Raw genomic sequence first — 24,342 nt, 5'->3', positions numbered from 1 at the left:
ATAATAACAGATGTGTGTCTGTGCGTTGCTATTAGTGTTAGCTGTTAGCATAGCAACCCACCCTTTTCTTTCTTTTTTTTTTCTTTTTAGTTCTGGTTGCTTCTGAGCCCAAAACCAACATGGTGGCAAGTGCGTCCAAAAACGGCAGGCAACGCCACAGTTGCTACAGTACCGTGCAAAAGTCTTGAATGATCCCTCGGTTTGCTTCCATTTTGATCTAAAACAGCCAGACTTTCTGGTAGTTTTTAAGTGGTCTTGACCAATATTTCTCCAGGTTTTCTGAAAGTTTTCCTTTGGACGTTGGCTGTTTCCTCCCTCATCTTCAGTCTATTTCACTTGTTAAGCTACTTAACACTGACCTATAAATATTCGAGCATAAAAAAGACAGCTAACTCAAGCTACTGTATGAACAATATATATTTTTAGCACCTTATTACTAGCAACCTGTAGCAAAACACATACCCATTTTTGTAGTTGAAAAAGGTAAAAAAATAAAAAAAAAAAAAATAGCACCATTTGAGATGCATAAAATAGCTCAGTTCCCAAATAGCTATTAGCCAAAAAAAATTGTCATATCTCGGCATAGTGTGTTGTGTGTAGTAATAATAATAATAATAATAATAATCTAAGGAAACTGGACAAGCTGGTCAAAAGAGCAGGGTCAGGAGAGGAGCAGATGACAAGAGAGGTACAACAATTATCTACATTTCTATCAGTAAAATATGGCGCTGTCATGGTTTGAGACTATATTTCAACCAGTGGTGTTGGAGATGGTGTTAAAAATGATAAAGTTATGAATCCATTAAAGGTCGAGTTTAATACACCATTAGGACACCTTCAGGAAAGCATATGATTGGCATCCGCTTCATTTTTCAGTGTGACAATGATCACAAACAGACTACTATTACAGTAAAGCATATCTGGGACACACACAATGGGATTGACCTCCTGAGCGAAGACTGTTTTTGACTCATATGTATTTCCATTTACAGTGGGGCAAAAAGTATTTAGTCAGCCACCGATTGTGCAAGTTCCCCCACTTAAAATGATGACAGAGGTCAGTAATTTGCACCAGAGGTACACTTCAACTGTGAGAGACAGAATGTGAAAAAAAAATCCATGAATCCACATGGTAGGATTTGTAAAGAATTTATTCGTAAATCAGGGTGGAAAATAAGTATTTGGTCAATAACAAAAATACAACTCAATACTTTGTAACATAACCTTTGTTGGCAATAACAGAGGTCAAACGTTTACTATAGGTCTTTACCAGGTTTGCACACACAGTAGCTGGTATTTTGGCCCATTCCTCCATGCAGATCTTCTCGAGAGCAGTGATGTTTTGGGGCTGTCGCCGAGCAACACGGACTTTCAACTCCCGCCACAGATTTTCTATGGGGTTGAGGTCTGGAGACTGGCTAGGCCACTCCAGGACTTTCAAATGCTTCTTACGGAGCCACTCCTTTGTTGCCCGGGCGGTGTGTTTTGGATCATTGTCATGTTGGAAGACCCAGCCTCGTTTCATCTTCAAAGTTCTCACTGATGGAAGGAGGTTTTGGCTCAAAATCTCACGATACATGGCCCCATTCATTCTGTCCTTAACACGGATCAGTCGTCCTGTCCCCTTGGCAGAAAAACAGCCCCATAGCATGATGTTTCCACCCCCATGCTTCACAGTAGATATGGTGTTCTTGGGATGCAACTCAGTATTCTTCTTCCTCCAAACACGACGAGTTGAGTTTATACCAAAAAGTTCTACTTTGGTTTCATCTGACCACATGACATTCTCCCAATCCTCTGCTGTATCATCCATGTGCTCTCTGGCAAACTTCAGACGGGCCTGGACATGCACTGGCTTCAGCAGCGGAACACGTCTGGCACTGCGGGATTTGATTCCCTGCCGTTGTAGTGTGTTACTGATGGTGACCTTTGTTACTTTGGTCCCAGCTCTCTGCAGGTCATTCACCAGGTCCCCCCGTGTGGTTCTGGGATCTTTGCTCACCGTTCTCATGATCATTTTGACCCCACGGGATGAGATCTTGCATGGAGCCCCAGATCGAGGGAGATTATCAGTGGTCTTGTATGTCTTCCATTTTCTGATGATTGCTCCCACAGTTGATTTTTTTCACACCAAGCTGCTTGCCTATTGTAGATTCACTCTTCCCAGTCTGGTGCAGGTCTACAATACTTTTCCTGGTGTCCTTCGAAAGCTCTTTGGTCTTGGCCATGGTGGAGTTTGGAGTCTGACTGTTTGAGGCTGTGGACAGGTGTCTTTTATACAGATGATGAGTTCAAACAGGTGCCATTCATACAGGTAACGAGTGGGGGACAGAAAAGCTTCTTACAGAAGACTTTACAGGTCTGTGAGAGCCAGAGATTTTCCTTGTTTGAGGTGACCAAATACTTATTTTCCACCCTAATTTACGAATAAATTCTTTACAAATCCTACCATGTGAATGCATGGATTTTTTTTTCACATTCTGTCTCTCACAGTTGAAGTGTACCTCTGGTGCAAATTACTGACCTCTGTCATCATTTTAAGTGGGGGAACTTGCACAATCGGTGGCTGACTAAATACTTTTTTGCCCCACTGTAGGTTTTCACACGTACGTCAAACTTTTATACTGTGTTAAACCCATTTATCTACCACAACCTCCTCCTATTTCTACAAGTCCTAATCCAACTGGTCAGTGTAATGACAAGATAACTACAGCGGGAGAAGACAATTATAAAGAAAAGCAGAACAAAAAGACACCAAACAACTGCACAGAGTCACTCAATACACCTCAACACAAGGGTTGACAATGATGACCACATGATACCACGCTTTTTTTTTTGAAAAGCAATTTAATTCAGTTTAACATTCCCCTTGGGTTATTTTGTGGAAAACTAAAGTCTGACCACAGCTTCACAGAGTTCCAGATATAAAAAAAACAAAACCAAAAAAATGATAAAATAACAGATAAAGCCCCAAAATACAGTAACATGTAGCACTGCGAAAAGCACTTTGTGAGGCTTTTTCAGAATATGTTGTTATCCTTATGTGACTGTGAGGGTTTGGTGGTTGTGCTTGGATTACAGTACCTGTGGTAAATGGGCCCAATTGCTGCTCATGTTTTCCGCTTCTTCTTAAATCTGGGCAGAGTGAAGCACACAGATGGCTTTTGCCGCTACTTTGAAGTACAAAATGGAAGGAAATGTTTTAAAGTGGTTGCATTTCCAAACATAATGGCATTAAAAGAGGACACAAAATGAACTTTACCAACATAATTACAAAATCCAATGTGTCTTCTGTGTAAAAGTATTTTTTTTTATAAATAAGCTGTTTTTTCTGCACACATCATTCCATTTTGAAAGCTTATCGACCTTAAAAAAAAAATCCCTTTTTTTGGCACTTTTTATTGCTGGATAACCATTGACAATAAAAAAAGACAAGGGGCTAGCCATACTTTTTATCAAGACATTTGAAAGTGTATAAAAAGCCACCATATATATATATAAAAAATAAATATATACAAAACAGTCAATCCATCAGATACTCCTTGAATGTAAGTTTTTGACATCTGTTTCTATAGAACTGGAAAACATTTCTAGGGGATTTTCTCTTAAAAGTCAAATTCAAATATGTTTCTTCACACCTCAAGCACCGGGACAGGATATTAGAAATGCATGGGATGCACTCAGAACGGGATTGTGTCAGAAAGGAACAGAGATATGAGAGATGGCAGCAGTGCTAACATAATTGTGTGTATTCTCTTCCTACAGATTTATACAAAGAAAAGGTATGAAAAAGAGTAGAAAAAAAAAGAAAAACAACAGCCGAGACCAGAATCTTAAAGAAAAGAAGAAGAAGAAACTGCAGATTGTGATTCTTGTCACCTCTCCTGGGTTGTTTGAAAATATACAAAAGGAATAAAACACAGCGAGGAAAATGTAAAAAAAAAGAGGCAAGACCAAAAATAAGAGCAGGAAATAAAAGCAACGAATTGGCTTTCGTGGGGGAACAACAATGATGCAATAAAAATGTGCTGCCGGTGTATCTTTGCAGGTCTCAGTTCCAGCGAGGCCCTTAGAAAGAAATCGCAGATGTTTGCTCAGAACTATAGAAGAAATCGGTGAGGGTAAATCTAGCTATTCAACAACAAAGGCAGTGCCTATATTCCATCTTGTGGTCAGACTTAATAACTTTGGGTCACGGTGTTTGGCTTTCTTTCTTCTCCTTGTAGTCTTTTTGCTTCAGCCCCCCTGCCCCTTTCCTCCATCCCCTGTAGCCCTTTACCAGGGGCCCTTGACAGATGGGCCCTTGGGGCTGTATTCTACTGGATGGCTCATACAGTCTGCGGGATTACAGCGGCCATCTTTTCCTTTGGAACCCTGTTGTCCAGGAGGGCCTGGGATCCCAGGGACACCCTGCTGGCCAACGGGACCAGGGGGTCCCATCTTACCATAGCCTGGGGGGCCTGGAACACCTTCAGCATGAAAGGAAAAACAGAGAATATATTCATCATGTCAACACCTCACAGGCTGTTATACAAGCTGAGCAAAGCACATAACTGCCCAGGAGCACAAAACACCCCAGATTTTACCCTGTCTCCTTAAAAAATGTAGATCGGTTTACTAAAGATATTTTTAAAGGTACTTTAAACTGGTTTATAGAAAAACAACAAATTGACAGTACTGTAAAAAGAAGTGCCAGCGAGATAGGATTAGAGTGGCATCAGCTTTGTCAGTAATAGCAAAAACATGAGTTCGTAAATGCAACGCTATCCCCCTTTAAAGATTTATTGGACGTATAATATTAGAATATAAAATCCGTAAGTACAACACTTCCAAAATAAAAAAGCGTGGATACAAGACGAATGAATTTAATCATCAGTAATGTCATCAAATATCATCTGCACGCCATATCAGAAAAATATACAAAACAAGCACACAACACGAAGCATCATCTCGAACAGATGACGTTATTTCCGTGCCCGTTGACGGGGGAACTTGAATTAAACATGAACGGATATTAAACTCCCACTTTGATCACTTCATGAGTGGCACGGCATCTTTTTCAGCCCACGCTCAACCTCCTGCTCCATGTAATGTGAGCACAGATGCTAATTTGCTAATTTACACCATGCTAAGTGAACTCCATCATGATTAGGGATTCTCAGATGCGAATTTGGCTTGAAAGAATCAGACTGGTGATTTTAATTAAGGCCATTTAAGAACGATGAAAAATTACCTCATCGTGCTGGCAATTTACTAATCAACAGCAAGTTCTAAGGAATTAGCAGCCTTTATGCTATTTCAGCCAGTAGAATAAACATAAAGCATGCGCAGATGGAAATGCCGTCACACAACGTGAGCAAAGGAAGAAAGAAATCTAATGAGGCAAATAGCTGCCACTGAACTATACGATGAATGATGAATGAGTGGGGTACATTACCCGGTGCTCCAGGAGGGCCTACATCTCCCATCTCTCCAACACCCTTGTCTCCTTTTTCTCCAGTCGGTCCTCGTGGTCCTAGGGCAAGAAAGTAACACATGACCACATGGCAACAAAGCTGCTTACTGTCTGCTTATGATAACGTGACATTACTGTCACCCTCACCTGGGAGTCCTTGTCCTCCTGGCCGGCCTTGTCGGCCAATCTGTCCTGGAAGACCGGGGGCACCTGGGGTTCCGGGACTACCTGGAGTTCCATCTTTCCCTGGAGGCCCAGGCCGACCCGGGGACGCCACCATCTCTACTGGCATCTGCATGCGAGACATGTAATAGGCCATTCTCTCTGGGGAGAAGAAGAAAACATTGTGAATAAAAGAAGTCCACAGAGGAAGGAGCAGCTGTTTCCCAAAGGACAAATAGAACCATTCTTGAAACACAGATATGCATCTCATGAGATAATACTACTCTAGTGTACAAAGTGTTTTTTTTGCCCACTAAATATTCACACAAAGTGCATTTGCACATGTCCTTACCGTCAAAGATCTTAATGACCTGTTGGCGAATGAAGTTCTTGACTTCATCGTAATTGACAACAGCCTGTTTGAGAAGACAGACAGAGAGGGGAAAAAACCCCAAAACAAAAACCAGACGAGCACACATTAATCAAGGTAGATAATTAAAAAATTCATTATTTACAAGAACAGATGGAGCTAGCGAGCGCCTGTGGCCAGTCTCCTCATTTTTCTCACAACCAGCCTGGTTATAGCATGATTTGGAGCTGATTAAATGTTGGAGGAAAGACAAAAAAATCAAACCAAAAACAAAAGTGCAATGAAGCTGCATCTCACGTCATTTCCTGGCGATCCTGGAAGACCAGGGGGGCCGGGGGCACCTGCTGAGCCTGGACTTCCCCTTTCCCCTCTGGGGCCGACTGGGCCAATCATGGGCTGTGCATCCTTGGAACTATATGCTCCTCCACCAGGGGGCCCTGGCCTACCTCTTTCTCCTGGAGGACCCCTCTGGCCAGGAGTCCCTGCCTCACCCTGAGACACAGAGACAAATAAAGGTTATGCACGCCTTTTTACACCTTTATTTAATATTCACTATGTTGATGTGCATGTTGGATGTTCTATAACTGTACTGTCCTTTTATTTTACCAAGAGTAATGTGATAAGGACTGTTACCAACTTAATAGCATCAAAATATGCAGAACTGTGTGATCTTATCACGATGGAGCCATTAATTTTATTTTATTTTTTATTTTCACTCTTTAAACCCAACCTTCCAAAGGAGTGTTTCTTTTCCTGTTAAGTACCTGGAAGTTAGGCAAAGTTAAGCCACTCCACGAGAGTGGAGCTTATACGACGAGAGTCTTGAAAGGTTCACTGTACTTACAATGTAACATATGGAAATATTGTTTGTTTTGCCACAGAAATGCCAAGAAATTATGTGGTACTCAAATATTACTTGTGAAGTACTTAAAATTATTTACATATTAAAATTTACTTACAATATAATTATTTCTTGTGTCCTGTAAAAACCTGACTTGTTACCCTTTTATTCCAGTGTACTTACCTAATATCATTACCTAACATTGTAATTTCAAAATAAAATACATTGAAAATCCATTTAGAAACACAGGAAATACACCCTTAGTTGCAGGCCTTACTGTAACGTGTTACTTGCTATCTATATACAGTATTCATTAAGAATATAACGATCCATCCGTCCATTCGCTTCCGCTTATCCTTTTCAGGGTCGCGGGGGGCGCTGGAGCCTATCCCAGCTGTCATTGGGCGAGAGGCAGGGTACACCCTGGACAGGTCGCCAGTCTGTCTCGGGGCTAACACACAGAGACAGACAACATTCGCGCTCACATTCACTCCCACATTCACTCCTACAGGCAATTTAGATTGATCAATTAACCTATTCCCACTAACTGCATGTCTTTGGACTGTGGGAGGAAGCCGGAGTACCCAGGGAAAACCCATGCAAACACTGAGAGAACATGCAAACGCCAAACAGAAAGACCACAGCCTGATGGTGGAATTGAACTCAGGACCTCCTTTCTGTGAGGCAACAGTGCTAACCACCGTTCCACCGTGCTGCTGAATATAACTATTTCGCCAATTTAGGAAGCCTACTGTACAAATACAGACAATATTAATACCTGTATTAAGCCCTATAAGACGGCTTTTGACTACATCTATATCACTTTCCACACTGTGGTGCTCAGCACTCAGGTTGTGTAAATACACTCAAAAACAGGCCCGCTACATTAGCGACAGTGATTTATCGAGGACAAAGCAGCCCATAATGGACGTCTAATGTTTACACATCAGCGGCAGACAGACGGCTCTTGAAACAGAGAGGAGCGAGAAGAATAGAAGAGTCCGTTCTTGTCTTTCTCCTCTGTTCTCCTTTTCTGTGCGGCTAAAAACCCTGACAATGCCGTCCTGTCAGCGTGACAAATAGCCTCATCTAGCATCTCCCCTCATGCTTAATAGCATTACCCCAGCGGCAGAAGAATAACTTTATCACTGTACCCACCTACTGTAAAGCCTGCGTCTCAGGCTACATCCAACAGGCTCAGTACTGCAGCTACAGAAGGTTAGCGGGCAGCCATCTGCCAGTTTGGAGAAAGGTGAAGTGAAGGGAGAAGGAATGAGAGTTTTAGCAGAGGGGTCGGAGGGTTAGTGATCTGATGACTGTGTTAAGTGCGAGTGCTGACTGAGCAGAAATGTGGGAGGGGGGGCAGCGAGCATGTTCAGCACTGTAGTGTGCCGGTATTAGTCTCCGTGGGCTAAAGGGAACAGGAAAAGGGTAGATCTCACTGCGTTCAGATGGTCCGCAGAGGAGACGGATGGCTGAGCTTCACCTTGAGGATGCACACACACACAAACACACACATTTCTAGAATACTGCACTGAAGAGTCGTCTCTTACCTTTTGCCCTGACTGCCCATTGTCCCCTGGCACACCTGCCACTCCCTGTCAAAAGAAAACAAAACAGAAAAACAAGTATCAATCAAGGAAAGAAATATGCGCAACATAATCTGTCAGTCTGCCTCCATTATACTTTAAAAAGAGGGCCAACACCACACCCAGACATTACTCACATCTTTTCCAGGAGAACCATCGCTTCCTGGCTCACCCTGAAGACAAAGTCAAAGCAAGGGAAAAAAAAAAACAATTTAAGTGAGAAATGTTGGCAGTCTGAATTATGTTTAATTAAATGTAGATAGGGTCATTTTAGAAAAGTACCAACCATAGGCCCCGGGTGCCCCGGTGGCCCTGGAGATCCTGGCATCCCTGGGAGACCCCTCTCTCCATCCTGGCCCTTATCTCCTTTTATACCCTAGTTAACCAGGGAGAAAAAAATGGAGAAGATTCTCTTCTATTATTTGCATGTTTGGCAGCAGGACAGAATTTCAATAGTGCCTCATTTCCACTTCCCTCACGCAGGCATACGCCAACAATACAGACCCACCAACACATCACGTTCCCACTTTCTACTGACGCATTAATTAACAGTTGTGGAAAATAAGATACTACTCTACTTTATGTTTTTTTGCTTCTCTTTTCTGAAGTTATTTTCCACGATCACAGTCAGTGTAAATATTACTCGCTTTGCTCACTTGTTTATATTTCTCTGACTATACTGTCGACCCATTCTCCTCTATGGGATTGTTAAAGATGCATTTATTCACATTCAATCATTCAGCTCTTGTTTAACTAAATAGTTATCATGATATTTGAGAGATTCTCTCTCTCACCACTCCTGATGGGCCTGGAGGTCCTGGAGGTCCAGATGGACCTGTAGAGCCCTGATGAGGAAAGCAAATAGATTTGTGACGTCTAGCTTGTTAACACACTGAAATATTGCAACATGATGAATGTATATGTTTGAAATGGAAGTGAACTTACAAGGTGGCCCGGAGGTCCAGGTCTCCCCTGAGGTCCTGGCGTACCTGGATCACCCTGGAAAGGCCACAAACTGACTGTGATGTATGCAAACTCGCGCTTTCAGCTTCCATGCATAGATTACTGATGTGCTTTATAATCAAGTTGGAGGAAAGATGTCACCTCATGTCCCGGTCTGCCAGGTGTCCCGGGTGGACCTGTGGGTCCGGCTTCACCCTGCAGGGATAAGAAACGTATGAATATGAACTAAAGGAAGCACAATAAGAATGCAGGACTCTGATTTTGGGAGATTCAAAAGAATAAGTTAGCAAAGCTACAAAAAACTCCCCAAAAAACAGACTTTCATTGTAATGATCAGCTTGATAAAACAATTTGGTTTCATGCAGAAGAAAGACGGTGTAAATGTGACTAGTTAAGAAGGCAGACACGGTAAAGCAGCGAGTCGCTGGCTAACCTTCTGTCCGGGAAAGCCAACGTGGCCGGTTTTCCCTTTGAATCCCTGAGGAGAGACATCAAAGAGAATGAGATTGGTACAGTATAAAAATTCACAAAGTCAAAGCAGCCAAAAGAAGAGACAGGCATGTCTTTGAAAATCCTGAACACCTGCTCTTGGGTAGAACACAAACTGTGATATGGTGAGAGAGGAATAAAAAAAAAAAAAGGAGAACTGGAGGGAGACAGACAGCTAGTCATGTCTCCAGTGCGCTGCTATACAAGACAGAAAGTTAGGGAGATCTTAGGAGGAGCTATGAAGGTTAGAGGTTTTAGATTTGGTTACATTACGAGTAACATCTACATCCTTAACAAGAGTCGGTAAAGACTGTGCTGCTCCAACATGGCTGAGGGGAAGCAAAATATCGCGAGTCATGCTGTCAGTTAATTTGCATAGGGCAAACCCAGAGCAACTTGGTCACTTTATTAGGTACATCTGTTCCAATCACATGATAGAAACTCAGTGCATTTCAAAAACTGCTGATCTTCTTGGATTTTCACCCACACAACCATCTCTAGCGTTTACAGAGAATGGTTGAAAGAAAAGAGAAAACAATCAGTGAGCGGCAAAAATGCTTGGTTGATGCCAGAGGTCAGAGATGAACGGTCAGAGAGCGTGATTGGAAGGCAACAGTAACGAGAAGAAAAAAACAAAACAAAAAAACTTGTTACAACCAAGGCTTGCAGGAGGACATCTCTGAAAGCACAACACTGAAACAGATCGGCTACACTGGCTGCCACTCCTGTCAGCTAAGAACAGGAAACCGAGTCTATAATTCACACAGGCTCACCAAATTTGGACAACAGAAGAAGACAGTCATGACATTTGTTTGTTAGGGTCGAAATTTGGCAAAAACAAAATGAAAGCATTGATCCATCCTGTCTTATAACGGTGGTTCAGTGGTGGGAGATATTTTCTTGGTAAACTCCGGAGCTCTTAGTACCCCAACTGAGCATCTTTTAAACACCACAGCCTGAGTATTGTTGATCACATCTATCCTTTAAAGACCACAGTGTGCCTACTGTATCTTCTGATGGGTGCTTATTGCAGCCATCAGAAGCTTTGAGCTTTGCTAATCACAAACCTCAAATCACCTCAAACATGACAATGAGTTCACTGTAGTCAAATGGCATCTGCAGTCACCAGATCTGAATCCAACAGAGCACCTTTGGGATGACAAATCTGCAGCAAATGCGTGATGCTGTATTGTCGTGCACGTTTAAAGTGTCTGCCAAATGGACTGGATCACCCAAAACATGCTGAAGAAATAATTTGATTAATTTCTGATGTTAACGCTGAGAGGAAAAAGGCATTTACATTTACAGCATCACTTAATGAGCACTTGTGCACTTAGATATTGCTGCTGACACAGCTTAGCTGACGACTTTAACTCACTAAATCACCTACTGCTAATTTGCTAATTAGCAGTAGCCTATTGAACTTTTCTCTCTCCGTTGTCCTTTAAGGGGGGGACGCTGCACACGCTGTCTGGTACCTGCTAAGCACACTGAGAGGACTTATGACTTGATGTGAACTGAATTAAGGAAACAATATTCCAGGTAGTTTTGGGATATAATCAGTTTGAGTACGGACAAAATAAAAAATACTGTGGAAAATGCACGTGTGTGGAAAAAAGACATAAAACACAACCATTAACTTCAAGCGATGTTACCAGGATGGATATTCTATCTGTATAAAAATGAATCTCAAGGTAACATTTTATAGTAAATAGTAAATTGAAGGGTTTTTTAATGTTAAACAATATAATTGTAATCCAATTACAATCCATGAAAGAGTGCACCAGTAAGGAGGGCAATTCATGAATAACTGATGGGTCATAAATTACAATCTTTTTTATTAAAAAATTAAAGCCACATAAATTTGAACATTAATAATAAGCCAGCCTTAATTCTCTGCACAGTTACATTAAAGAATTCATTCTCTGCAACTGTTTCAGTGTTTTAAATCTGAACAACCAAGATCAAGTTGATGCAAGATTTTATTAATAATAACATGATTTTTGTACAATATGAAAAGACGTTCATTCTGATTAGAGGAGGGAATACTCACGGGCATTCCCCGGGGTCCTGCTGGGCCTGGAGGCCCTGTTTCTCCCTGATGAGAAAAAAATAAAAAGAGCCAGTGCCAAAGATCAGCTATTACATCCACATCTTTACTGCATCACTGCTTTTTTTTTTTCATTATATACTGTGTGTTTGTGTGTACGTTGCATGTGTGGGCAGACCACCCATCTGATTCATGCATGTGACCTACCCGCAGTCCTGGTTTTCCATCTTTTCCGTCAATTCCGTCAATGCCACGGGGGCCCTTTTAATATTGCAAGATAAGAGAGGACAGATAAGTACTCATAACAGCATACAGTTCACAGGTAGGTCAGAAAGGGTCATACTTAGATTATAGAGTGCAAAAAATAAAAAAGAAATAATGCACATACCATCAACCCTGGCGACCCGGTTGAACCGGGTGGTCCACTTGATCCTTGAGGGCCTTGAGTGCCGTCGTTGCCCTAAAAGTGGAGAATTTCAGTCCAATTTGAAGTGCGAACAAAAACTGAAACAGCTAAATGTGTGTTTTGTACTCACTTTTTCCCCTTTGAGCCCAGGAAGCCCTTCCCTTCCAGTTTTGCCGGCAGGACCTGGTGGTCCCTAAATTCACACACAGTGATACAGAAAGTCTCAACAGTAACATCAAGAACAAATGGCTGCTTTCGTGGACTGAAAGTATTTACATACAGGTGGTCCTGGGAAGCCTGGTTGTCCTTGGAAGCCCTTAAAATATAAAGAGAAACACACTGGTAATCGGTAGTACTGGATCTGTCTGTTAGGTCTATGTGTCTTTGTGTTTTATAGTGCATACCTGATCCCCCTTAGCACCAGCAGGCCCTGCTGGTCCACTGTCTCCTTTAATGCCCTACAGACGCACAATGTTCACCCAGTTATTAAACTTAGAAATCATAAATGAAAAAGCCGGATCCTAAATATTGACAAGCTAAATTTACGATGAAATGCTGACCGGCAATCCAGCTTGTCCTTGATATCCAGGGTTACCAGGAGGCCCCTGCAAAAGGGAGGAAAGTTTTAGCCCAAATATATCCAACACAAGCGTCCAGGACAGTGTTGATGCAATCCCTTACTGATTCTCCTTTTAGGCCAGCAGTTCCTGGGCTTCCACGTTCGCCCTTGAGTCCCTGATAAATAAATAAAGGCAGAAAATTAGTGTCTGCTGACATGTCAGTATCACCCCCCAGCTGTCAGGATGATGTCAGTGCTACCGTTTCTTCATAATCAAGCAGGCAGAGTGACTTACAGGCAGTCCAGGAGGGCCCATGGTTCCTGGGTACCCAGGCGTCCCTGAAGGACCCTAAAGTAGAGATCACAGAATCAATCAAATATGGACAGCACTTATTTTTTCTCCATGCTATAATGTGAGACAGAATGATTGTGTGATACTTGCCTGATCACCCTTCATTCCCGGGAGGCCATCTGACCCTCGCTCACCCTGTTGACCCTGAATGTGACAGGAGGGAAGAAGGATTAGAAAATGAAGAAGAGGATGTGATATGTACGTCTGCGAAAGAGGCTCCCCTGGCAGAAATAAAAGTGACAGGGTAAGTCAATATCAAAGAGTGGAAAAGGCTAACTAGCTTGGATCACATCCCCATGAGACTCCCTATTTGATTTTGTCCTCAGCTCTATACCTCCATGAGGCTTTAGCTCTGAGGTGGTGACACCCGGGAGAAAAATCATTATAAATACATATATAAAGAGATTTCTTTGGAACTTTTTAAAATTTACTCAACATATTATCCAGACACTTGCCTTTAAATCCCATCCTCCATGTTTCAGGTGGAAATTTGAACTAACAAAAGATTGACCTTACATAAGCTTTTAGACACCAGCTGTAGCACATTAAAAAACAAACAAATAGCTGACACCAGCAACAATAAAATGACATGTTATGAACAACAGGAAATCATAGAAAAGCTATATTTCGTTATCTGTTGACATTTGAAATCAAAGTATTTCTTGGTCGTTTTATTCTCTATTAGTACAGGTTTACATGACTCGCAATAATCTATTCAAAATAATTACATTCAGACTGATATACTAGCCGATATTAGTGATTTGCTAATATCAATATCAATATCAAGACTGACAAATAAAAATTAAAAAGTAAAGACAAACTAAACACTCTTCAACCATGGTATTAGTTATGATGTTGCGTATTTTGTCCACCAGAGGTTACTCTCCACCTTCCCTGTATGTATGGTTGGAACGTCACAAACACAACAACCAGCTGATGCCAGTTGAGCATAAAGGAGTAATCCACAACTTGTTGTGACAGTAAAACAAGATTATTTAGAAAATTCATGTTAAAAATATCAGCCGATATATCGATTTGAAATGATCTAATATCGGTATTGATCTTAAAAACCATTTATCAGTTGGGCTCTAAAAATAACCCATATTTATCTTATAGCTTGTGCAGCCCACTAAGCTCATTTTCCATCAGAAACAAGCTCTATTAGTATTTCTTTCTTTAAGCTAACTTTCTTTTGATTGGCTACCCTATATGTGGGGTCGAGCTGTGGGGTCAAGCTGCATGCCTGAGACGACCGCCTCTTTGACATCACACAGATCCAACAGAAGACTCCAGAGTCTCAAGTCTGTACTTTTGCCTCAGTGTGATTCATGAATACACACTGCCGTCATTACTTACTGTACATTTAATATGAGAGAACTTATGATCGGTTATTACACAGTGTCTGACAGTTCGCCAGCTGGGATTTCCTTTACCTTGGCAAAATAGACAGTTTGTAAAGCAAATGGTCAGAAATGAGAGAAAACTACCTCCCAATTAGGCAACTGCCTGATTACCTTTAGTTTATACTCTGATCGTGCTTACCGCTGTTCATAATCTACACCTGCAAAAGCCTACATCGAGCCAAGACGAAACCCTGTGATTGGTTTCCCGTCATTGTCAGGAACTTCTTAACTACTGAATAAAAGCAGCGTTTTCAACAGCAGGGTAACACTACTCTCCCTCCCTCTCACAAACAACACAAACAGACACACTGCTGCACACAGCAGAGGCTAACACCTGCTATAAAGCGATACTACACCACAAATGGACTCCATGCAGTGCTCACACGGCTCACTCATTTAGCATCTCTATTCTCCTAAAGCAATAAATCTGTATGAGGAGAAAAGGGGAAGGGGAGGGCTGCGTCCGCACAGCAGTGCAACTCTCCATCACTTAGATGGGGGAATAATTGAACAACTGGAGAGAGAGAGAGAACCAAATCGTTTCCTCATCTGACATAACTTTCATTAAAGAGCCACAGAGAAAAGGACACGGGGATGGGGAGATGGCGCAAGACGGAATAAACAAGGGTGGCTTTGATTTAAAAGTGGGAGGATCCACAATTCAGAGGAAAAGACCAATAAGTAAATAAATAGAAAATTGGTTTGCAGCTTTAGGACAGTGTTGGGAAGCAGCTCGACTGCATTGATTCAAATGTTGTACTTAAGTACAGTTTTGAGGTACTTGTACTCCTACTCCTCCACTTTTGCACAGAAGATGTAATCAATTTTACCTTTATTAAGGAGTGAACATTATATGTAAAGTTTGTAAAGGTATGATGTGAACTTTCCTGCAAAATGTTATCCCGTTTAAGCTGGGCCAAGCATCAGCTCTAGTAAAACTGTTATGCAATTTGATCCATAACCTTTTGAGCATTCCGTCAAACAAACAGACAAAACAAATCCATTGCATAACCTCTTATTGCAAATAAGCAAGAGGGTACTTGGGCCTTCGGACATTTATCAGATTTGTGCGAGTCATTTGAAATTACAAGTAATTCTCCTTCTGAACTTGTCCACTGGAAAGGGAAATAAAATAACAGCTTAAAGGCAAAACGTAAAACTGTAGTGTTGATCTGATTTTACAGAAAAAAGCAAAGGATTAAGAAAATAAAAAAGCTCTATCTTCTTTTCTTCCTCTTAATTCCCCCTTAAGTCGGCCTATGTGGTCAAATAATCCAGCACTCATTCATATATATACATACATATATATATATATATATATATATATATATATAATATATATATATATATATTATATATATATATATATATATATACACACATACATATATACACATACATACATATATATATATGTATGTATGTGTATATGTATGTGTGTGTAATATATATAATATATATATCTATATATATATATATTATATATATATATATTAATATATATATATATATACACACACATATACACATATACACATACATATATATATATATATATATATATATATATATATATATATATATATATATATATATAGATATATATATATACACATACATACATTCTTCACTGTATAGTGATACTGAAGCAAAGTGCATGAACAAAACCAAACAACTGTGCATTTGCCAAAACTGCCGGCCACGACTGTGGTCATGCAGACGTAGTCAAGACGATCTGCTGAAGCTCAAACTCATCAGAATGCGCAAGAAATACCAGTTAAGTGACTTTGGGTGCCTGGCTGTTTCTGACTATTTTAGAAACTGCTGATCTGCTTGGGCTTTCCCACACAACCGTTTACAGAGAGTGATCCAAAAAAGAGAAAATATCCAGAGAGTGGCAGCTCTCTGTGAGAAAATGCCTTGGCGATGCCAGAGGTCAGAGAAATGCCAGATTGCTTTGAGAGATGACAGAAAGGAAATAGTCACTCAAATAACCACTCATTACACCCAAAGTATGCAGAAGAGTATCACGTCAAACCTTGAAGCAGAAGACTACACCAGGTGCCACGTCTTTTAGCCAAGGCACGGGCTCAGCAAAATTGGACAATAGATGATTGGAAAAAAATGCTAAATGGCCTGATGAGTCTGCTGCAAGTGTCATAATGGTGTGGGAGATGTTTCCTTAGCACACAGTATTCCCATCTTCTGATGACTCCTTCTAGCAGGATAATGCTCCATTTTCTTTCATTTATCCAATTCAGAGTTGCAGAGGAGGGCTAGAGGCTATCTTAGTTGTCATAGGGTGAACGGTAGGACATGTCACCAGTCTGTTGCAGGGCTCACAAAGAAAAACAGACAACCATTCACATCCAGGTCCAATTTAGAATGGCCACTTAACCTGCCTCACTAACTGCATGTCTTTAAACCGTGGGAGAGAACCCACACAGACACAGAGGGGAACAAACGCCACACAGATGATGGATTTGAACTCAGGACCTTCTTTCTACGAAGCAACAGTGCTAACCACCGCACCAACATGCTACACCATTCACACACTGGTGAGTGTGTGAATGTGTGTGTGAATGGGTGGATGACAGGTTGTGTAAAGCGCTTTGGGGTCCTTAGGGACTAGAAAAGCGCTATACAAATACAGGCCATTTACCATTTTTTTATTTACACGCTACATCGCCCAAAGCTCAAATCATCTCAAACTGGTTTCCTAAACATGAGGACAAGTCCTCTGTGCTTAAATGACCTTCACAGCAACCACATCTCAATCCAATAAAGACCCTTTGGGATGTAGAGGAATCGAAGATTCACCATGGGTGTGCGGCTGATAAATTTTGCCTTTGCTAAATAAAATGGGAAAATAACTGAAGTCTGAGAGTTTAAATGAAACTTACAGGTAAACCAGGTGGGCCCTGAGAACCTGGAAATCCAGGAGGTCCCTGCAGATAGAAAATAATGAAAGGAACACTTTAAAACACCTGAGACATAAAAGTAACAAGAATACACACAGGGAAAAAAAAAACAGTTTACCCCTTTTGTTTAAGCTGGTTTCAATTTGTTCCTGACAATTAGGTGAATGCTGCACCAGGCATGCCAATAGAGAGCTCTAGTGTGGGTTTGTGTGAGTCAGCCTTTCAGAGTTTAGTGTTATGGCACCCAGTGCGCAACATTTTCACTGGGGCCAGCAGGGGGCTCTGTGATTTCATGAAAAGTGGAAGGAATAAACCTCCACCAAGTCACTTCAATTGCAAGCTTTGAGACAAAAACCCAACGGTGCTGTCCTACAATAATCATAACAAGAAAAAAGGGGAAAAAAATGATTTTTTTTCCCACTCACAGAAGTACCGGCAAACTAATGTAAGGCAGTGATTAAAATGCACTTTATAGTTTTTGAACATTTTTCTGTTGATAACAGATTTTTCAGAGTGGTAAGTTGGAGAAAGATGTCATCAAAGTAGTGGAAAACTTTTTCTTAGTATCTTAAAATGGGAGATGCAGGCTCATACATATGAAAGATTAAGATTCCAGAGTAAGAGCCCACTGTTACAGCTTCCTAGTGTTATGATTTTTATTAAAGAAAACCAGCCAGAACACAGTAGGTTCACCCTGCTGCAAATCAACTTCTGATGAAGCTGAACTAAAGCTGAAATGTAGCTAAAACTCTTACCATGTTTCCGGGCATTCCCGCTTGGCCTCTTTCTCCGGATGGACCCTGAAGTAAACATGAAGAATAAAGATCTCTGTAAAGTAATTTGCATATACATACTACAACAAAAACAGATCGGCAAAGAAAAACATAAGAAAATGATATTATGCACATGAAGACACTCTGACTCACTGGATCTCCTTTTGTTCCCGGTGATCCAGGCATTCCTGGGATTCCAGGTGTTCCCACACAAGGCTGATCGCCCTGTGAGATGAAGAAATAAAATACCAGGAAGTGAGCACGCAAGTCTCTGTCATTGTAGACACACAGGCACTGACTTCAACTAACCCTTGGTTGTGTTGCCTGCTCCGTCTGCAGTCTCTCCAAACACTGCAAGCAGACAGGGCGACAGCTTATCAGACCAATGCCTTACTGTCACACCGAGAGCCAACCACATTAAGCCATGCACAGTAGAATTTAATGCAAAACGTCATTGCCATTTTGCATTTAGCAAACAAATTGCAGCTGGTCTATTATTTCCTATGATTCTGAATCTGGAGAATCACAGAGTACATGCGAGCCTCACCAAGTCACAGCTGTCCAAGGGAGTTACGCCAGGCCTGCCCTGGTCTCCCTTTTCTCCCTTGGCACCAACCATCCCCGGCACCCCTGGCAACCCTTGGGAACATCCCCCTTCGCAGTCATCCTGTGTCACACACAATGAAACAAGCACACATGTGTATACCCAAACACGCCGTGCCATTCCCATTCCATGAAAGTTTTAATGATAAACTTACATCCTGACTTCCCGGGGAGTCTCGAGGCAGTTGGTTTGGTCCGATGTAAGGCTGCAGAATAGGCATGGAGATGGAAATTCCATGAATGTGATTTTAAACATTAAAGTTAAAAATGACCACCCACATTACAGCCACCGACTCTGCTCTGGCTTATTTGAGAGAAAACTAAAATACTTTATGTTCTCCAAGCACAGTTCAAGGACAATGTTGTAACTAAGCCAAGTTACTTTAACAATTAAATAATGTCATAATACCATTATTTCTTAATAATGCAAGAGTACAATGCAAAACCCCTTTGGTAAGGTATAGTAACATTTATCGTATAGACAGTCTGTACAATGACTGTCTATTGTTTAGACGTTTATTGTACAGACTTGTACTAGAAATTGAACGCAGTACCCTGGTACCAGTTGAGTATCGCATTTTAATTCTGCCAGAAAAAACAGACCCACATAGGAGGGTCATTCTCATACAAAAAAAAAAAATTGGTTTGTCAAAGTAAGAAAGTTGCAAACATTTACTAATAATGTCTAAGCTGGCAGATCGCAGTTAGGCAAGTCAACATTTTGCTGCGGTAAAGGTTTAGCTTAAGACACAAACTTTCCGGTGGCAACTGTGTCTGCTAGCCGACCAAACATAGTCTTGCTGTCACTGTCATTTTCTAGTATTTGTCTTGCTATTTTGCTGAACAAATACGATTTCACAGAGTTGTTGAAATTCCACACTTGATGGGGTACACTTCACTTTATCACCGAGGGCTGCTTTATCACCCAAAGCTGCAGAAACCTGGTACAAACTGTCACAACCTTTGCAAGCAATATGTCTCTGTATGACTATCTCATTCCGCACAATGTCACAACAAAACAAATTACCGAGGCTCCAGAACTGAAGGCATTTCAAGCGAGAGACACATCCAAGCTGAGAACTAAATTTTTGTTCCTATCACAGTACGTGAGCTCAATCATTGCATTATATAAACTCCAATGGGGGGGTTGGAGCCTTGGAGAGCTTTTTGCTGGGCAAGAGATGGGGGTACGCCCTGGACAGGTCACTTTAGAACATGCTTGTTTTTGGACTGTGGAAGAAAGCCGGGATGAAGCCGGGATGCAATATTAAAAAAGAGACACAGAGAGAGAACAAAAACTCTTTTTTTTTTTCTTTCTATTAAATCAAGTCCAAAAGAGAAAAACTTCAAACTCAGAGAGATAAACAAATGCCACAACAGAGTGACAATCTCCAGTTATTATAAATCCTGAAACAACTGCTCATTACACACACCCATCGCATCTACTGTGAAAGGCGGTCAGCACCCTATCAAAGCAGTGGGACCCTTTCCACTGAGTGAGTCTGTCAATAGCACCTGGCCTGGTTTCAAAGTCATTACAAACCCATTTGACATTGTTCAAACTGGAGCTAATAGCTGTGAAGGCTATTTTATGCCGCACGCTATTGGTGATTATTTGAGCTAAAACGAGGCCTCGTGCATTAACAGGCTCGCTCAAAAGAAAGTTCTCTATAATTTTTGCATGTATAATTGTACGTCAGTTATAGGAATAATGTTTACTTCTGCCACGCTGCAAAGGCATGTGCCAAATTGCAAATTTGGACAAATGTGTTGTGCAAAGGTGAGCGCGTGGAGGACAGAGTTCAAACTTTTCCACTGGAGGCTTATGCTACAACTCTTCCCTCCCCGATTTCCAAGCAGACTGTGACTGCGTGTACGCACAGACGGTGCTTTATGTGCTCGTATTCAACACTTGTCTGCAGTTTCTATAAGATCATTTTTTTTAAAAAGTAGGACATTTCTTTTCTTCACTGAACTACTTGTTGAAATACTGCATTGAAGGTTAAGTTGCCCTTGAGAGCTGGCTGGAGATCATCATCGATGTTCCTAAAATTAAATTAAGTTATAAACAGACTTGAAAGAAAGCAATACTGACAGCATATGCAGAAGAATCAGAAAGCACAGATTAGTTCGCAACACCTTATTTCACCACTTTGTCTTTGTCCTTGCACTCACTGTCATGAGAAAAGAAATTACCTTCAGAGATTTTCAAACACACCTGAGGCTAGAAAAGGAACAGCCTAGCACTCAGTCAGTCATCTTGAAGCATGCAGGCATACACAGTGGGGGAAATAATTATTTCATCCCCTGCTGCATTTATATTTGCTCGCTTACAAAGAAATGAACAGTCTCTTATTCTTGTGGTAGTTTCATTTTCATGGAGACACACGGAATATAAACCAAAAATCCAGAAAATGAAATAAGTATTTGATCCCCAACAACCCAGTCACAATTCTGGCTCCCACAGATTGATTGTAGATTACAATCAATCAATCAGCCAATCAGTTACAGAGACTCCAGCTTTCAGCATATTATATTTATAAAGTACACACTTCAGCTTAAACTTGTTCTCAACGCAGACAAAACAAAGCTCATGTTGTTTTCTAAATCAAAGAGACGAGCCCAAACAATCCAATCGGTAACCACTCTTGAAGGTAATAAAATAGAGTTGGTTCACACCTATAAATATCTGGGAATCTTAATTGATGACTCGCTTACCTTCAAACCACATGTAGAGAATCTTGTGAAAAACCTGAAGTTAAAACTGAGATTTTATTTTCAAAATAAGTTGTGTTTCTCTTTACAAAGAAGCGGCTTGTTGCTGCAACATTCTTGCCTGTGCTGGATTATGGTGATATTCTATATATGAATGCTTCTGCTCAATGTCTTCGAATGGTTGATTCTGTGTATCATGCTTCTCTGAGGTTCATCACTAACTGTAAATTTCAGACTCACCACTGTGAGTTATACTCTCAGGTAGGATGGCCTGCTTTGGTAAGTCGGAGGAACTCTCATTTATACAGTTTTATATATACGGCGATACTTGGGTTGCTGCCTTCTTATCTATGTTCCCTGCTTGTAATGAAACATGCTGGTCGGTATTCTCTTCGTCCGCATGGCTACTTGTTGCTTTCTGTTCCATTTGCCCGAACTGAACTTGGTAAAAGAGCTTTTGTCCATTTAGCACCCTTGGCTTGGAACAAACTGCAGAAGGAATGGAAAATGACTGAATTCATTTCATTAAGTGCTTTTAAATCTAAACTACGAATCCTTGAGGCCAAGTCCATAACATGTAACTGTTTCAATTCGATTGATTGTCATTTTAACTGACTTTTTTATTTTTATTTGAATTTTATTTTTTATTTTATTTGTATTCTTTCACTTATTGTTGCATGTGTGTTGTTGCTGCCTGTGTTTGAGTAATTTCTGTAACTGTGAGACATCTGCTGCTGCCTATCTTGGCCAGGTCTCCCTTGAAAAAGAGGTTTTTAATCTCAATGGGATCTTCCTGGTTGAATAAAGGTTAATAAATAAATAAATAAATAAATAATACACCTGTCCATAAAATCAACGTCATCTGTTTCATTTACAATTCTTTATAAATAGAAGAAATATAAAATAACTGTCAATAGCCCTGGGTCTAGAGCTCCTTGGGGTGTGGATGGTCATGAGAAAGGTGGTGGATCATTCCAAAACTACACGGGGGGAGCATATTAGTAATCTGAATCCAGATGGGACCACAGTGACCAAGAACACCGTTTAGTAACACACTTTGCTGTAATGGACTGAAATCTTGCAGCACAAGCACAAGTCTTCCCTCAAGCAGAACACTGAAGATGGGTCTTCTACCATCACAATGACCCAAAACAAACCACAGAAGCAACAAAGAAGTGGCTAAAGAAGAAGCAGGTTAAGGTCATGGAGTGGCCTAGACAGTCTCCAGACCTCAGTGCTAGAGAAATTCTGTGGAGGGAGCTGAAGCTTCAAGTTACCAAACAGCAGCCAAGAAACTTGAAGGATTTTGAGGGTCTCCATAAAGAGGAGTGGACCAAAAAACACCTGGTGACCAACTACAAGAAATGTCTTTGGTATTCCTTGGGGATCGAATACTTATTTCATTCAGTGACATGCAAATCAATGTATAACTTTTATTTAATGTGTTTTTATGGATTTTCCGTTTATATTCCGTCACTCCAGTAAAATGAAACTAGCAAAAAATTACAAAATTATAATTCCTTTGTAAGTGAGCAACTTCTTTAGGGGTGGCTGTAGCTCAGGAGGTAGAGCAAGTCACCTACTGATCGGAAGGTTGATGGTTCGATCCTTGGCTCCTCCAGTTTGCATGTCAAGTATCCTTGGGCAAGATACTAACCCCAAGTTGCTCTCCATCGGAGTATGAATGTGTGTGAATGTAGTTAGATAACACTAAGTATAGATAAAGTGCTTGTGAGAATGGGTGAATGTGGCATGTTGTATAGAGCGCTTTGAGAGAGTAGAAAAGCGCTATATAAGAATCAGTCCATTTACTTGTGAATTCAGCAAGTGCTCAAATAATTATTTTCTCCACTTTGTACTGTACGAGCCAGATACCTACATGCCACCTTTAAATTTTGTCCAACAAAAAAACAAACTTCCTTCCTCTCGCATCAGCGGTTTCAAATTAAAAACAGAAAAGCAGGATTTGTGCTTCAAATACAGAATTTAACAAAAGTAAACACAGCACATTTTGGGGCAGAGTATATAAACCACTTTAATCATGATGTAATAAAGTTTGTGAAAAACTAAATGTTTAGAAAATAAACTCATGAGTCTTCCCTTCTTGGGAATATCTTATATATAATTCCACTTCCTGCCATATGTATTTATTTCGTGCTTTTGCATCATTTATACACAAGGCCCCAGATCTCAAATCAGCAGATAAGAGCCGCCTCTCCTCCTTTTTCTCTATTATTACTTACGATGTTTCCAGGCAAACCCGGTTTCCCCGGTAGCCCGTCGTTTCCAGGGATACCCTGAAAGAAGGAACTGAGGTTGAACTAGTTTGTTGCCAATCGAGGGCTAGCCACTCCCATCGGCACCAATGGTAAAGGCAGAGTCAAAGGGGCAGTGCCAAAATGACGAAACCTCTTCCCTCTCCGGCCATGTCTTATGAAACTTGGAAAAAAAAAAATCTCGGAACACTACTGAATTAAAAAAAAAACAAAAAACAAATGCACTCTTTTCAAAGACATGATATCTCCAACCCAGTCACTTCTAAAGTTTCTTACGCCTTTGACTCTTGCAGCACAGATCAGAGCATCACTTTATTTGAAGGTCTGTTTAAATGAAAAAAAAAGAAAAAACTTCTCAAATGAGCCAAATTCATACTTTGAGTAAGCTTTGCATCATTTGGTGTATTTAAAGCCA

At 40.8% G+C, this 24,342-nt stretch overlaps 1 protein-coding gene across 7 annotated transcripts in view; it reads right to left on the bottom strand.

Moving 5' to 3' along the window:
* Positions 1-2,834: 2,834 nt before the first annotated feature.
* Positions 2,835-24,342, bottom strand: part of col16a1 (collagen, type XVI, alpha 1) — a 78,153-nt gene continuing 56,645 nt past the window's right edge. For 5 of the 7 annotated variants that reach the window (XM_040020294.1, XM_040020300.1, XM_040020297.1 and 2 more), the window contains 29 exons: positions 23,895-23,948; positions 19,092-19,142; positions 18,881-19,000; positions 18,643-18,684; positions 18,487-18,558; positions 18,316-18,360; positions 17,543-17,587; positions 13,327-13,380; positions 13,180-13,233; positions 13,007-13,060; positions 12,886-12,930; positions 12,730-12,783; positions 12,606-12,641; positions 12,456-12,518; positions 12,308-12,379; positions 12,127-12,180; positions 11,923-11,967; positions 9,814-9,858; positions 9,522-9,575; positions 9,363-9,416; positions 9,212-9,262; positions 8,704-8,793; positions 8,555-8,590; positions 8,382-8,426; positions 6,285-6,479; positions 5,970-6,033; positions 5,603-5,779; positions 5,438-5,515; positions 2,835-4,469 (listed from right to left, as the gene is read on the bottom strand). In XM_040020294.1, coding sequence (XP_039876228.1) covers positions 4,276-4,469; positions 5,438-5,515; positions 5,603-5,779; positions 5,970-6,033; positions 6,285-6,479; positions 8,382-8,426; positions 8,555-8,590; positions 8,704-8,793; positions 9,212-9,262; positions 9,363-9,416; positions 9,522-9,575; positions 9,814-9,858; positions 11,923-11,967; positions 12,127-12,180; positions 12,308-12,379; positions 12,456-12,518; positions 12,606-12,641; positions 12,730-12,783; positions 12,886-12,930; positions 13,007-13,060; positions 13,180-13,233; positions 13,327-13,380; positions 17,543-17,587; positions 18,316-18,360; positions 18,487-18,558; positions 18,643-18,684; positions 18,881-19,000; positions 19,092-19,142; positions 23,895-23,948 — 2,043 coding nt within the window. In that variant the 3' untranslated portion in view covers positions 2,835-4,275. The remainder of the gene's footprint in view (positions 4,470-5,437; positions 5,516-5,602; positions 5,780-5,969; positions 6,034-6,284; positions 6,480-8,381; positions 8,427-8,554; positions 8,591-8,703; positions 8,794-9,211; positions 9,263-9,362; positions 9,417-9,521; positions 9,576-9,813; positions 9,859-11,922; positions 11,968-12,126; positions 12,181-12,307; positions 12,380-12,455; positions 12,519-12,605; positions 12,642-12,729; positions 12,784-12,885; positions 12,931-13,006; positions 13,061-13,179; positions 13,234-13,326; positions 13,381-17,542; positions 17,588-18,315; positions 18,361-18,486; positions 18,559-18,642; positions 18,685-18,880; positions 19,001-19,091; positions 19,143-23,894; positions 23,949-24,342) is intronic. The other 2 variants (XM_040020296.1, XM_040020298.1) reach the window with 2 other exon arrangements.

Source organism: Simochromis diagramma, unplaced genomic scaffold (genome assembly GCF_900408965.1).
Source record: "Simochromis diagramma unplaced genomic scaffold, fSimDia1.1 OVJJ01000753.1, whole genome shotgun sequence".
Lineage (NCBI taxonomy): Eukaryota > Metazoa > Chordata > Actinopteri > Cichliformes > Cichlidae > Simochromis > Simochromis diagramma.
This window is presented reverse-complemented; position numbering and strand designations above follow the sequence as displayed.